The 13806-nt window shown below is 36.9% G+C and overlaps 1 protein-coding gene across 1 annotated transcript; it reads left to right on the plus strand.

Moving 5' to 3' along the window:
- Positions 1-1782: 1782 nt before the first annotated feature.
- On the plus strand, positions 1783-13590 carry LOC117988520 (uncharacterized). Its single transcript, XM_069502834.1, is given in 9 exon segments — positions 1783-1836; positions 1838-1858; positions 4277-4379; positions 6829-6960; positions 7636-7870; positions 10167-10322; positions 11057-11214; positions 12006-12057; positions 12520-13590. Coding segments are annotated over 9 exon segments (1140 nt in total). The 3' UTR covers positions 12749-13590.
- The last annotated feature ends 216 nt before the right edge of the window (positions 13591-13806 follow it).

Genomic DNA, 13806 nt, shown 5'->3' on the forward strand with positions numbered 1-13806 from the left:
AGCGTGTCTGTCAAGAAAACCTATAGGGTACTTCCCGTTGAGTAGTAATAGTAGTAGTAAGAATCCAGAAAAAACCAAAACCGTGAATTTGTGGTTACATCACAAAAAAATGTGTTTATGAAAAAAATAATTTACTAAATCACATATAAATGGCGCAGTCGTGCAGTGTTCTACATAAAAGTTTTAGGTATACCTTGTACGATGGTACGGAACCCTAACCCGGTGTGTGAGTCCGACTCGAACTCGACTTGTTTTAAGTTTATTTAGGCCCATTTTCTCTGACGTTTTGTTTCGACGCTCGTATTCTACGTTGGTGAGATGTAAAATCTTATACTAAACTTGCAGAATGTATTTTAAAACTTTCTAATGTGTTTGACACTCGCAACCACAGGCAGTTTGAGAATCGTACCGCTTATAATGTCGCTCAGGGACTAAAACTCATCCAAATTAGAACTTTTGTTTTATGTTGAAATGCAATAATGAAATTCATGCGCGGCATCGTTACCTGTACCTAAAAGAATAAAGCCATTGACATTATATAATACCAACGTACAGTTTAAACTAGTGGAATGGATCTAAAAACTTCAGATTTTCGATCAGGTTTTTTACACCACTAATTTTGATAATTATAGTACACCAGTAATTTTTAATGAAGTCTCAAAATCTAAATCTAAATCAAATGAGATATGAAAAGATTATTTTGTAATAAAGTTTGTAATACATACTTTTAAAAAAAGCAATCTGCTTGGTCAGAATTCAATACATACTTAACACGTTTTTCTAGCACTAATAGTCTCTGAGATTAACCGAGGACGGACGGACGGACGAAACGGACAGACAGACGGACATGGCGAAACTATAAAAGTTCCTTGTTTACTACGGAATCCTAAAAACCCATATATTTTTCGCCAAGCGAAGCCAATAGCGGTAAATCGCTAGGTAGACCTAAAATCTCGAAATGAGTATTTTACCATGAATATTTTACCAAACAGAACAAGCTTTGTAATTTTGTCTTCCTAAAGGCGCATCAAAGGAATGGCTCCAATTAAACCATTTCTCTTTATTATACTTCTTTCAGTAACTTTACTTACTCGTAGCTGTTATCTTAGGTGTTGATGTTTTTTTCATCGTTTTTATCAGAGTAGACTTTGTGCCCACTAGGTACCCACTTACCTACTTATATTTTATATATAATTTTAATGTAATATAAAAATTACTAGCTGATGCCCGCGACCTCATCCGCGTGGATTTACATTTTTCAAAATCCGCGGAAACTCTTTGATTTTCCGGTATAAGAAGTAGCCTATCATAAGCTATGTGTTAATCCAGGGTACAATCTATCTCCATTCCAAATTTCATCCAAATCCGTTCAGCCGTTTTTGCGTGATTGAGTAACAAACATCCAAACATCCACACTTTCACATTTATAATATAATTAGGAAATTAGGATTAGGATTAGGATTATAACGTCTTACAATACAATATGAAATCGAATATTTATTGCCTTATAACTTTGTCTGTTTTAACATTATTTGTACGTACTCAAAATAAGTAGGGATTCAACCGTTTTACTCTGAAGTTACATAGATTTAAGATTTTTATTCATTTCTAAAACGTTATACGTATCGCTTTTATTTTTCTTGCGATATCCCCTGGCTAAGGTTCAACAATTATACGATCGAGTTCGATTTTGTTTGTTGAATTGGGCCGGCTGGAGGCAAGGAGGCTGGATGCGTGCGCACTACGATCTCGAGCGGTCTGACAACGAGCGCGGCAGTCGACATGAGGCGCGCGCGGAGTGTCACGGGGCCTTTGCGGCGCGCCCACCCTGCCTCGGGGGGCCACCTGGAACGTCCAGGTACATCACTACTATACCCGTCTACCACTTCAGGTTCAGGTTATAAACCTACAACCACCACATACCTTACAACCTTCACGCTCGCACTATTGTTTACTTTTAAATCAACAACCACACAATGTTTTGTATAACACACAAATTATGATGTGAATGTGATCAGTGGACACAGGGGACTCAACAGTTGGCTGAAAGACTTGTTGCGCACGCAACTATTTTCATGAATACATTAAAACCTATTATCATCCTCCTAAGTAAGTGACGGATGAAAAGGATCTGAAGAGCCGGCAATATCTTTATCCATATATATTATATTTGAATGCTATTTAAAACAAACAAATATAAAAGAAGTTAAGTAATGTTTTTGTATCAGAAATTCAGTTTTAGAAAATCTTAATTATGTTGTACCTACTTGAATATACTAACTGTAGTTTGAGGAATAAGTATCCCATGAAAACTTTTTAGATACTATAATTCTTATGTACCTAGTCTCTCTGAGGATGCAAGTATTTTATGAATTAAATACCCAATATTTTACCCATGTAAAAATATACTAGGTACTTAAATCAATTTACATACGCGGTAGTATAGATAGACCAGATATTCATAGAATGGTAAAGTCTAAAGGTTTGTTATCACTTTCACCATCACCCTAAAAAAAGTTAAACTGTAAGGGGTAACTGTAAGGGTGTGTAACTGTAAAGGTAACTGTAAGGGTTAAACCGGCGGGTTTTAGTGCTGTACTACTCGAATTCTGCCAACAGATGTAGTAAAATGTTTTCTGTCGCTCGGTGTAGTAAGTATAACACTGTACTATTTTTATATTTATGAACTCAAATTTTTCACCTCTTTCATTTGATATCACACTCGATACAATAGCAAAAAAAAATTTGAGACCTACCGTTTTTTGATGTAACATCCGTCAGATCAATTTTGTTTGTATAAGATGTAGCCTGTCTCCCGGACCATAACATCGAATCAATTGATACCTCATTCATCAAAATCGGCCCAGCAGTTTAGCCGCTACAGTGGAACACCCATAAATACAAACCTACATACATACATACATATATAGACTGCTAGCCCTTCCTTTAGTCTTTGCCGTAGTCTGTTTAAATAGAAAAGTATAAAACAATTAAAAACCCGACTGCTCTACCACATTGAATTTTTTTAGCCGAATGTCACTCGGAATGATGTAAGGATTCTAACGATACCCCATAAGTACAACCAAATCTGTTAAGGCATTTAGATAAGTTATGGTGGAATAAAGAAACTCATATCCAAACCTTGAAAACATTAAATACACTCCTTTTTTGACAGTAGTAGTGGAAAAGCATCCTACTTAATGAAATATTTAACAAAGTCCTGTAAGAGATTTATCCTTACAAAGTTTAAACGAGAAATGCTTTTAGTGAAGAGTAGTCCTAAGGCAGTTTGCATAACGCAGGAAGCAAGCACTAAACATGAGGGCAGTCTCGTACAAAACGTTTTATGTGTACAAACTCGCGGACAATAGAACGCTTTGAGGCGGCAAGTGGATGCATTCTGAATTCTTTACAGTTATATCGCAGGGCTGTACGCGTGTTTATCTGAACTATCTTATTTCTCTGGCACTGTAGAGCGACTACCCGTCTAGCAATTATGTAGAACCAGGTTTAGTTCCCAGTTTCAGACACATTACGGTAGCTTAGCATCCCGGCACAATATCGTAAGCCACTCTTAATTCCACTTAATTTTGTTCAAGATTCACTTTCTGTATTTGGTAGAGGCAATTGCAACTATGCAGCAACTTCGAGATCTGAAAAGTTTGCACTTACCTAATTTTCAAAGAACAACAGATGCACTTGATTCTAAATAAATAGATCTCTTTTTGGATTTCCGAGGTCCGCACTATGCATACCTATACCAGAATCTTAATTCACAGAGTAGCGCGAACAAAGTCGCGTAAAAACTATGGGGACCATGAAAGTTGATAAAATCTTTATATTTTCATACAGTGAATTGAACAAAAAATAATTGACTTACGGTAACGGTACGTTTTAGTTGCGATAACATAGCTATTTCATTTTTGTTTTGTTTGAGCCCCTAGATTTAACCGTAGGCTAATTTTTTAGCTGAAAAATCAAAGTTTCCAAGGGATTTTTAAAAATCCACGCAAACGAAGTCGCAGGCATCAGCTAGCTCATATATTATATACTAGCTGATGCCCGCGACTTTGTACGCGTGGATTTATGTTTTTAAAAATCCTGTGGGAATTTTTCGGGATAAAAAGTAGGTAGGCTATGTCACTCTTAAAAACCAGGAAAATATAATAAAAGGAAGCTGTACATAATATGCAAACTACAACACTCAGGCATATTAGATTGCTACAAACTGATGTGCAAAATATTTTTTAATTTTATACAAACCTAATTTTTGCAGGTGGTACGAGGGAAAATGAGCTCGCAGTGCCTGTGGCACGCGTGCCGCGCGCTTTCGGCTGGCCTTCTTTTGATGCTTCTGGGTGCAGCTATGGCAGTTATAGGTATCTTTTTTGACAAATAGTTTTGGTAGCTTTGGGAATTGAGATACCGTGATAAAAGACAGTAGGTACAGTCTAATGTGGACGCGAGCTAATTTCAAACTAAGGCCCATTTGGTTTCTACGTGGCATTGTTTCGGACCGTAACGTCGAAATTAATAACAATCTATCCGTAATCTGTCGATAAGTGACGTTGTAAATTATCGAAAAGAGCATACGATTATAAAGAAATGTATATTATAGATATATAGAGTTCTTACGGGATTTTCAATACAAATATTCACGCGGACAAAACCACGGACTGATAGTTAATAAATAATATTTTCTATACTTATTTTCTATATTATATATAAATATTTTTTTTTTTGAAATTAGTATATCTAATAATTTAATAATTAATTATTAGATATACTAATTTTCAAAAAAAATGTTGTCAAGTGTGAAAGCAAATGGAACTTCCTGGATTCGTGAGCATATAAAACGCGGACGTAAAGATATTTCCTGTGTACGAGAGCTGCACGACATATCCGTTTGCACATCCGTCGTGCTCGATAGAACGACTTGTCTGTACGCAAACCTCATAATTTTATGTTACCTCTATAAGCAACTCATATTGTGACGTAGTCTCGACTTCATATATAGCATCTCTAATATTAATAAAAACTACGCCAAAATTGAGCCAATTTTTAGGGTTCTGTATCTCCAAAGAAAAAAGGAACCCTTATAGGGTCAAGGTTTGTTTGTCTGTCTGCCGTGTCTGTCAAGACCCATCAGAGAATCAAAACTTATTCCATTGACCTAGAAGCATGAAATTTAGCAGATAGCAACGTTGCACAAGTAAAGGGAAAAATCCGAAAACCGTGAATTTGTGGTTACATCACAAAAAAGTGTAATTTTTTGTACGATTGATCGTACGGAACCCATCGCGTGCGAGTCCGACTTGCACTTGACTATTATGTGCACTATCGTAATAAGGACACCATTACGATAGTGCTCGTAATCCTCCTTATTTGGCAAATAAGGAGGATTACGTGTCATAATGGCAAAATGGCATAGCACCAAGAATTCGTGTAATATTGCTGTGCTGAATTGCTTTTTACTACGCAAGTGACAATAAACGAGCCAGCCCTTTTGTCACCTGAGGAGGCAAACAAGCGACGTGCTCAGAAATCTTATCTAGCTTAAGAATCTTGTATCTATTGTCCTATAAAGTCTCGAATGGAAACGACAGAAAGACATTGCTCTCTATAGAAGAGGCATTTTTCATTCCGTTTTTCGTTCCGGTCCAAATAACGACGGCAAAAAACGTAGGCAGGTTTAACTATTATTCCTTAGCCGACTTGAACAATAAACATGAGCAGAAATCTTCTCCGGAAACGCTTAAACGAGACGCTTTGCATAAGTGAACTTTTTACCTTATAGGTCAGCTAAGGTAAAATATAATGTACCTATCTATATGTAGCAGGGACCCTGAGATACAGGTTTTGCAAACTTACTTCAGGGTCCCTGGCACAATTTTAAAAAGACCTTTTAAAACAAATAAATCATTTCATTTCAAATCATTTCATTTCATTTCATATCTACGAGTATCTACGGACAAAATCTCGATCAAATATCTTTCGTATTCTACAAAATATAAAAATCGGTCAAGTGCGTGTCTGACTCACGTACGAAGGGTTCCGTACCATCGTACAAGAAATAACACTTTTAAATTTTTTGAAATTGAAATTCAATAAGAAACCTCAATGATTTTAAAATACATATTCAAAAAGATATCACTTGAAGGATTCAATAAAAAAAAAATTGAGACTTTTTCATGCAACTGCATTAAATTTCAACTTTATAGCTACTGACACATAGACAGACGAACAGACGTACTGGACAAAACTATCTTCCTTATTTTACTACGGAACTCTTAAAATCTGCACACTCTATCTCCATCTAAGTATGTACTACTCATACTATTAAGTTAACTATAAACTATCCAAACGATGAAGTTTTTCTTGACATTCCCTTGAATATAATACCTAAATAGGGATAAAGTAGGTACAATTTTACAGTACCTCGTCCCATATCGGGGAACGAGTTTAAAGGAGCCGAAACCACGGCGGAGATTGTCGAGCCTGAAAAGCGATGTTAATATGTCTGTTTCGAAGTAAAATCTTTTGTTTCCAGTTGAAATTATCTGACTTAGAGCGAAAAATTTAAATTAATATCTAATATACTGTTATAGGTATAGATCCTAGGATTCCAACATCAATGGTATAGATCCTCTTGCTTTTTACGACGCTGCTTATACACCGCTATTTTTAACCGACTTCCAAAAAGGAGGTGGTTCTCAATTCAGCCCGTTTTTTTTCGACTTTTTTTTATGTATGTACCTACATCGATTTTTTCCAGGTTTCTGGACCGATTTGCAATTTTTTTTTGAATAAAACTATTAATCCTTTCAGGTTACTACGCAGATACGCTGTCAGTTGCAGAGGAGGTGCGTGGCAACTCCACAATATCGGTCAAAGACGAAGCACGTGGCTTTCATCTCAACAACCTGTCCTATGCCGGCCCCATTGTGATGGGCTTTGGAGGTACTTATATATTAGGTTTCCTGCTTTTCTTCTTATGGGCATGAGCACACTACGGGACTTAAGTTTGTAATGGCAATGTAAACTTCGATTCGTGTATATTATGGAAGCTAATAGGACGGCATAACAGTATTAATTTTTAGTAGTAAAATTATTTGTATAATACGTATTGTGTTTATTATGTATTGTTTGTGCTTATATTTTAAACTGTGACTGATCTATCAACGCACAGCTGAAACTACTGGATGGATTAGGCTGAAAGGCATGTAGGTATAGCTATTATGACGTAAGCATCTGCTAAGAAGGGGTTTTTGAAAATTCAACCCCTAAGAGAGTAAAATAGGGGGTTGACATTTACGTAGTCCACGTGGACGAAGTCACGAGCATAAGATATATACATATATAAGGTATAAAGAAACGAAATTATTTCATTTTTAATAGGCTTCAGTATTTTTAAAATATTTTACAATAAATAATAGTGAAGCGAAATTCTAGCGTCGAACGTCATCAATAACTCTTTAGCCCTATTTGCGTCTAATGTTAAAAGTTAACTATTACAATATATCTTATAAACTACCTATATTATAAACTATCTTATGGGAACTATGGGATACCGCGAGGTCTTAGTCGGGGTGAACCACTAGTAATAATCTGAGGGGTGGTTTTATTTATATGCAGGTTTCATCGTGGTAGCAGCATGCGTGATGACATTTGAAGCTCGTGACAGCGCAGCAAAAGTGACGCCAGCTAGGCCGCAATCGCTACCTCGTCCTCTGCCCCGACGAGGTCCTTGTGCGGCGCCCGCCCGCCTCGATCAGCTTGGAGTATATCGCCTGCCGCACGTTCTACCACTACCGCATGCACTACCGCTCGCCCCGACACATCGGATAAGACCACCACACACGTGTCTCAGGTATACTAGATGCGTACTAATATCACAACTCATCCCTACCCATATAATAAATGCGAAAGTGTTTTTGTTTGTTGGTTTATTGGTTTGTCTTTCAATCAGGTTGCAAAGGCAAACAGGCAAAAAGCAACTATTTGAAGACCCTGGAGAGTGACAGGAAATCAAAAAACTTCCACGGGATTTTTAAAACCTAAGTCCACGCGTACGAAGTCGCGGGCATCAGCTAGTATTATTATAAATGCGAAAGTGTGTTTGTTTGCTGGTTTATTGTTTCACGCTGCAACAGGACGTAATTTATATGGATATATACATTATACATATAGCTAAAGACCGAGTGACATACTACAGCTATTTTTTATCTAGGAAAAGTAAAGAGTTATCACGGGATTTTAAAAACCTCCTTATAGACGAATTTGCGGGCATCAATTAGTGATTCAATAATGGCTCACGCAAACACATCGAATTCGAATGTTACATAGGAATTCCGTGCGTTTGGTTACAAACAAAAATTATTATGGCTATGCGCACTAACAATCACAATATAAAATCATCACGACACTTGTACAGAATTCGTAATGCTTGCATATTCTTGATTTTTAATTTGCTTACCTATTTTAAACTATAATCATTCATAGCCTTATTAGAAACCTATTGTATACAAATCGGGAAATACTCGATGTGTTCGCGAGTGCATAGTAACAGTTACAGTATAGTAACAGTTTACTTGTTACTTACCTACCTAACTACTGTGTGCCTCCCGCGTTTCCTATAATGTAATAGCTTTATGTGGTCCGTTAATTTGAAGACCTCCTTTCTAACAAAGCAATGTTTTATTTATTCTTGCTGACATCGAAACGTGTTTTAAGAGAAGTTATCCTAGCGCGCTTTCCATACAAACGTAGTTTTGTTCTCATCTGAATAATAACTAACCAAACTCAATGCACTGCAATTACTTTTATACACGGCATAGTATTGTATAGATATCAAATCTTTGAAAAGAGCAATCGCCGAGTTTCTTGCTGATTCTACTCTGTAGAAAAGGCATTCCGAACTAGTTGTAGATGCATCTGATGATTCAAACTTACTTACTTACAAAAAATATAATTCTATTCTTTTCTAATGTTGACAAGTTGTAGAAACAAAATTAATAATATTATTTGCGTCTGTGGTTTTCAACATTTTTGAAAAATATTTAGTTTTTAAGTAAAACGCGGGCTCAAAGGTATACATACAAATCTTTCAACTGGTGTAACTTTTAAACAAAACATTTTTATGGAAATCTTTGTTTCTAGAACTTGTCTAAAAAAATTCATTGAGTGAGAGTGCTCAAATGTTTGTATGTGGATGTGCATGCTAGGTTTACTTCTCTTAACAAATAGTTTGGTGGCTCAAGTCGCATCTTTGTCAGTCTACGTTTTTACGTAGACTTGGGAAGCGCGTTGATGTCTTTTATACTGAAACCTAATATCTAGCGGGTAGGGCTCGAATACACAAATAAAATGTCACAAAGAGAGTCGAGTGAGATATAAATGATATAGTCATTCACACAGTGCTAACTTATTTTTCGTCATAGGTAGTATGTACAACTTTAATAAAATAAAATTTGAATTCAGGAACATTGCATTGTTTTAATTCGTAAATATCGTCACTTTAAAGAACCCTTACGCCAGCCATCATATGACTTCAGAATCTATTGATGTACTTTGGGCCCTTTAATAAAAATTCGGTAGAAAATCATTCCTCATCCTTTGCCATCCGCAATTTTTACCCTACGAGTACCTTAATCTGTGTTCTGGGAGTTGAATAGACTCGATTCCTAAAAATATTCACTATTTTTAGAAATCGAAATACTATTCACAGTAGTAAATGAATTTTAACACATAATATTTTGCTTTACGATAAAAGTTTAAAATATTCATAAGTAAAAAGGTTTACCGGTTTTTATCACCGCTTTACTTAACTATAATTCTTTCGTACTACTTCAGATTATCAGATCGTAGCGTGGTTTAATCGAAAGACAAAATTCGCAGGAAATTGTACTTAATCTAAATATAAAGAAAAGTCCTAACTCACTGATGGACTCATCAACGCCCAGCCCAAGCCCTAGAAAGCTGGCGCTGAGGTTTCTTTTATAATGTAAACAAGAAGTAAGGCTGGATTTTACGAAATTTTTACGGGATAGGGAATAAAGAGATTAATATTTTCGCCAATCGAAACCGCGGATGGTCGCTAGTTTAGAAGATAAAGCCAACGGGTCGGTACTCATCAGTAAGTGTTAGCCTAATAAGTATATGTTTAGAATTGGGACAGAGAAAGCAAAAAATCGCGCGCGGTTCGGCTCCGCTCCAGACTTGCGGAGCGGTAGCGCGCGTGCTCCGTTGCCTATCTCTGCGCTTCGCCGTCCACTCCGCCGCTACGCCCTCTCAGTAGACGAGCCACCTCATTCCGCTGTCAGGTATAACCATCAAAACAGTACTAATTTATTTTTTCTCAGCTTACTTTAAAGGAGCTTCCACAACTGAGGGCTGAGCGACTCTTGAGCCGCTCCTCCTGAGTCGCTCAAAGTGAGTAATACAATATATTACGAAGCTCTAAATTAGCATCTGAGCCCACAAAAATAATAATTGGCACCACTGAGCGGCGCGGTACGAACTGCTCCACTTAATCAGACACGTACACGCCGAAAGACAGAGGTCATCACAGAAACATGTTAACAACGCCCTATACATGGCACTTAAGACATTTTTACCGTAAACTAATATTATAGAAATCGTTATTCATATATTTAAATTGTAAAAGCACCGGGAGTATTATGACGCATTCGCTTACGCGTTTCTCCAAACAGCTACCTACGATTTGTTACCCTTTTAAGTAGTTAGCTAAGAAAAAATAGACAACTTATAGTTACTGCTTACAGCTTCGCTTCATTCACGCTTTCCTTGTTCCTTAAATCATTGCTATACTTTCAGCTACAAAACGCCTGAGACGTAAGTACATACAAGAAGGACGTCGCATTGTGTCAACGCCAATGAGACTACGCGTGCTCCGCAGTGTCGACGACTTCATACATTTTCTTGTAGATATTACAACCTTAAATACGAGGTAGTTACGTTGCGAACGCGCATTGCTGCTGTTATACGTTGTCTAGAGGCCTAGCCTAGAGGCTCTATTACTGAAATGATTCCACAGTGCAAGTGCAGCAGAGTCAGAGTGCGGTTCCCAGTCGTCCTTGGCTTTGGATCTGCATGCGAGTGGCGCTTGCGCCGGCGTAACTCTTCGAGTGCGTGACAACACGCGACGCCGGCCTCTGGCGCGACAGCAGAGACTTGTCGAGGATGTAACGCATCGTAAGTTCAATTCAATTCTATATTTAAATACTAGGTGAAGGTTTTTAAAATCCCGTGGGAACTGCTTGATTTTCCGGTATGAAAAGTAGCCTATGTCCTTCCCCGGGATGCCACCTATCTCTGTACCAAATTTCGCCAAAATTGGTTGAACGGATGGGCCGTGAAAAGCTAGCAAACATGCAGACAGACACACTTTCACATTTATAATATTAGTAATTAGTATGGATTAGTAGGAAATATGGATAAGAATCAAGTGGAAATTCTTCGATTTTCTGGTATAAAGGCCTTTATCTGGAATACAAGCAAAGCTATATCTCGGTACAAAACAGATATCCCGTGCCCGTGACTTCATCCACGTGGATATTATATCCATCCCCGGGATTGAAGTTTATATATCTGATGTGTCTCTGATCTACCAACTTTCGTCATAATCGGTTATGCGGATAGGCCGTAAAAAGTTAGCAGACAGACACACTATCGCATTCGCAATATTAATATGGATATGAATAAGTATAAGAGGTAAAATTTAAGAGGGCCAATTGAATAATTTCGCGTACTTAGATATTACACCTATGTATACACGATAGCGAAACCAATAATGAATCACACGAACCTACCAATAACATGCAAGAACAATAGTAAATCCAAGTTACACAATTTCGATTACAAAGAATAGTTTTCCTACAGATAATATGATTATATATTGATTTTTATAAAATAAGCCTATTAATTAATTTTAATAATACATCTTTCCTATTAAAAAAATATAAGTACATTCAATTCTTCAACAGCAACAGGTGAAAGCATCTGCAACATAAATAATGTGGAAGAATCAATGCCAAGGTAAAGAAATAACATTTATACACTGTATTGAAAATAACACTCTTGGCGCTTTTATCGTTGCTTGCGCCTAGACTGTAATTTACATCATCATCATCTTTATCATTCCATCGCCAGCTCACTACAGAGCATAGGCCTCCTCTCAGAGTGAGAAGGGTTTTGGCCATAGTCTGGCCTTCGAGAGCATTATGGAGAACTCTCAAGCATTCAGGTTTTCTCACGATGCAGATGTTTTCCTTCACCGTTAAAGCAAATGACATTTAATTACCTTAAAACGCACGTAACTCCGAAAAACCTCCGGATTAGGAGGTGGACGTCCTAATCTCTAGGCTATCACAGCTTACTAACTTTCATTGTACCGTATAAATATCATAAATAGCAATTTTTTTTTGTTTTCTTTTTGGAAACACGCTCAGTATTTGGAAACATTGCCTGTGTAAGAGGTTAAGGAAAGTCTATTTTCAGAAACAACGAAGAAGAACCGAAGAAGGAAGCGGTTGAAACGGTGCATTTGACTGTGGAGCAGGAAGCGCGTGCGCGAAGTGCTCCTCCAACCACGGTGTGCTCAATCCCCACGTCCCCACAACTTGTGATATCACCTCCCCACTCACCTTCTAAATTACAAGTTACTAGCATACAAATCGAACCATCGGAAAACGACATCGTCGTTGGGCCTGCTCCGCCCGACGAATGAATAAAGTCTGTCTCAAAACACTGAGACTGGAAATATTGATGTTTGGAGAACCCTTTGTAAACAATTTACAAATTTACAGTTCTACTTTATAAGTAAATTGTATTTAAGTGCATATTTTGTAACGAATTCGTATTGTTTATTGTTACTAAAATTGCTATCGTTTACAAAATATATGTATTCGTGAGGACATTGGTTTCTTACAAAAATCATGTTAGTTAAAAGTCTTTTTATATGTGTACACTACGAGGTTCGTCCGGGTTTAAACATTTCTTCTAACTCTGCGGTTCAGAATAGGAATATATTGTTAAGAAACTTAACATTTTCTCTAAAAACTTTACAACCCCTTAAAGAATTAAGACTGATAAAGCGAATTTGTATAAAGATTTAAACCACATATTTCTACGGTAAAATTAAAAAAAACAAGTAAAACTATAATAACTACTTATGGAATGTGAATTAGATATAATAATTACGTTATAACGAAAAGTTAATGGATGGCAGAATACGGAGTCATTCATGAAACACAGTTATTTTATTAAACGTCTATATATAAATAGAAGTAGTAAGAGTCGTCTAGAAATATCATGATAAATTTATATTGTACCTTGTCCATTAAAATTTAATTGTATTATGTATAAACTAGTTTATTCCCCGTGACTCATAAGCCTGGAATAAACAAAGTTCAAACCCCTGTTTTACTCCCTTACAGCCCCGTTCCCACTTGTTTTTGTCAGAACATCTTAAATATATAAAAGGAAAAGGTGACTAACTGACTGAATGACTGACTGACTGACTGACTGATCTATCAACGCACAGCTCAAACTACTGGACGGATTGGGCTGAAATTTTGGCATGCAGATAGCTATTATGACGTAGGCATCCGCTAAGAAAGGATTTTTGAAAATTCAAACCCCTATAGGGGGTGAAATAGGGGTTTGAAATTTGTGTAGTCCACGCGGACGAAGTCGCGGGCATAAGCTAGTTTTATATAAAGTTATTCACACTTGTCTGAAACTCTATTTTGTGTCTAATATTCTGCCACTGGAACATCCAATAAA

Source organism: Maniola hyperantus, chromosome 14 (assembly GCF_902806685.2).
Source record: "Maniola hyperantus chromosome 14, iAphHyp1.2, whole genome shotgun sequence".
NCBI classification, from domain to species: Eukaryota; Metazoa; Arthropoda; class Insecta; order Lepidoptera; family Nymphalidae; genus Maniola; species Maniola hyperantus.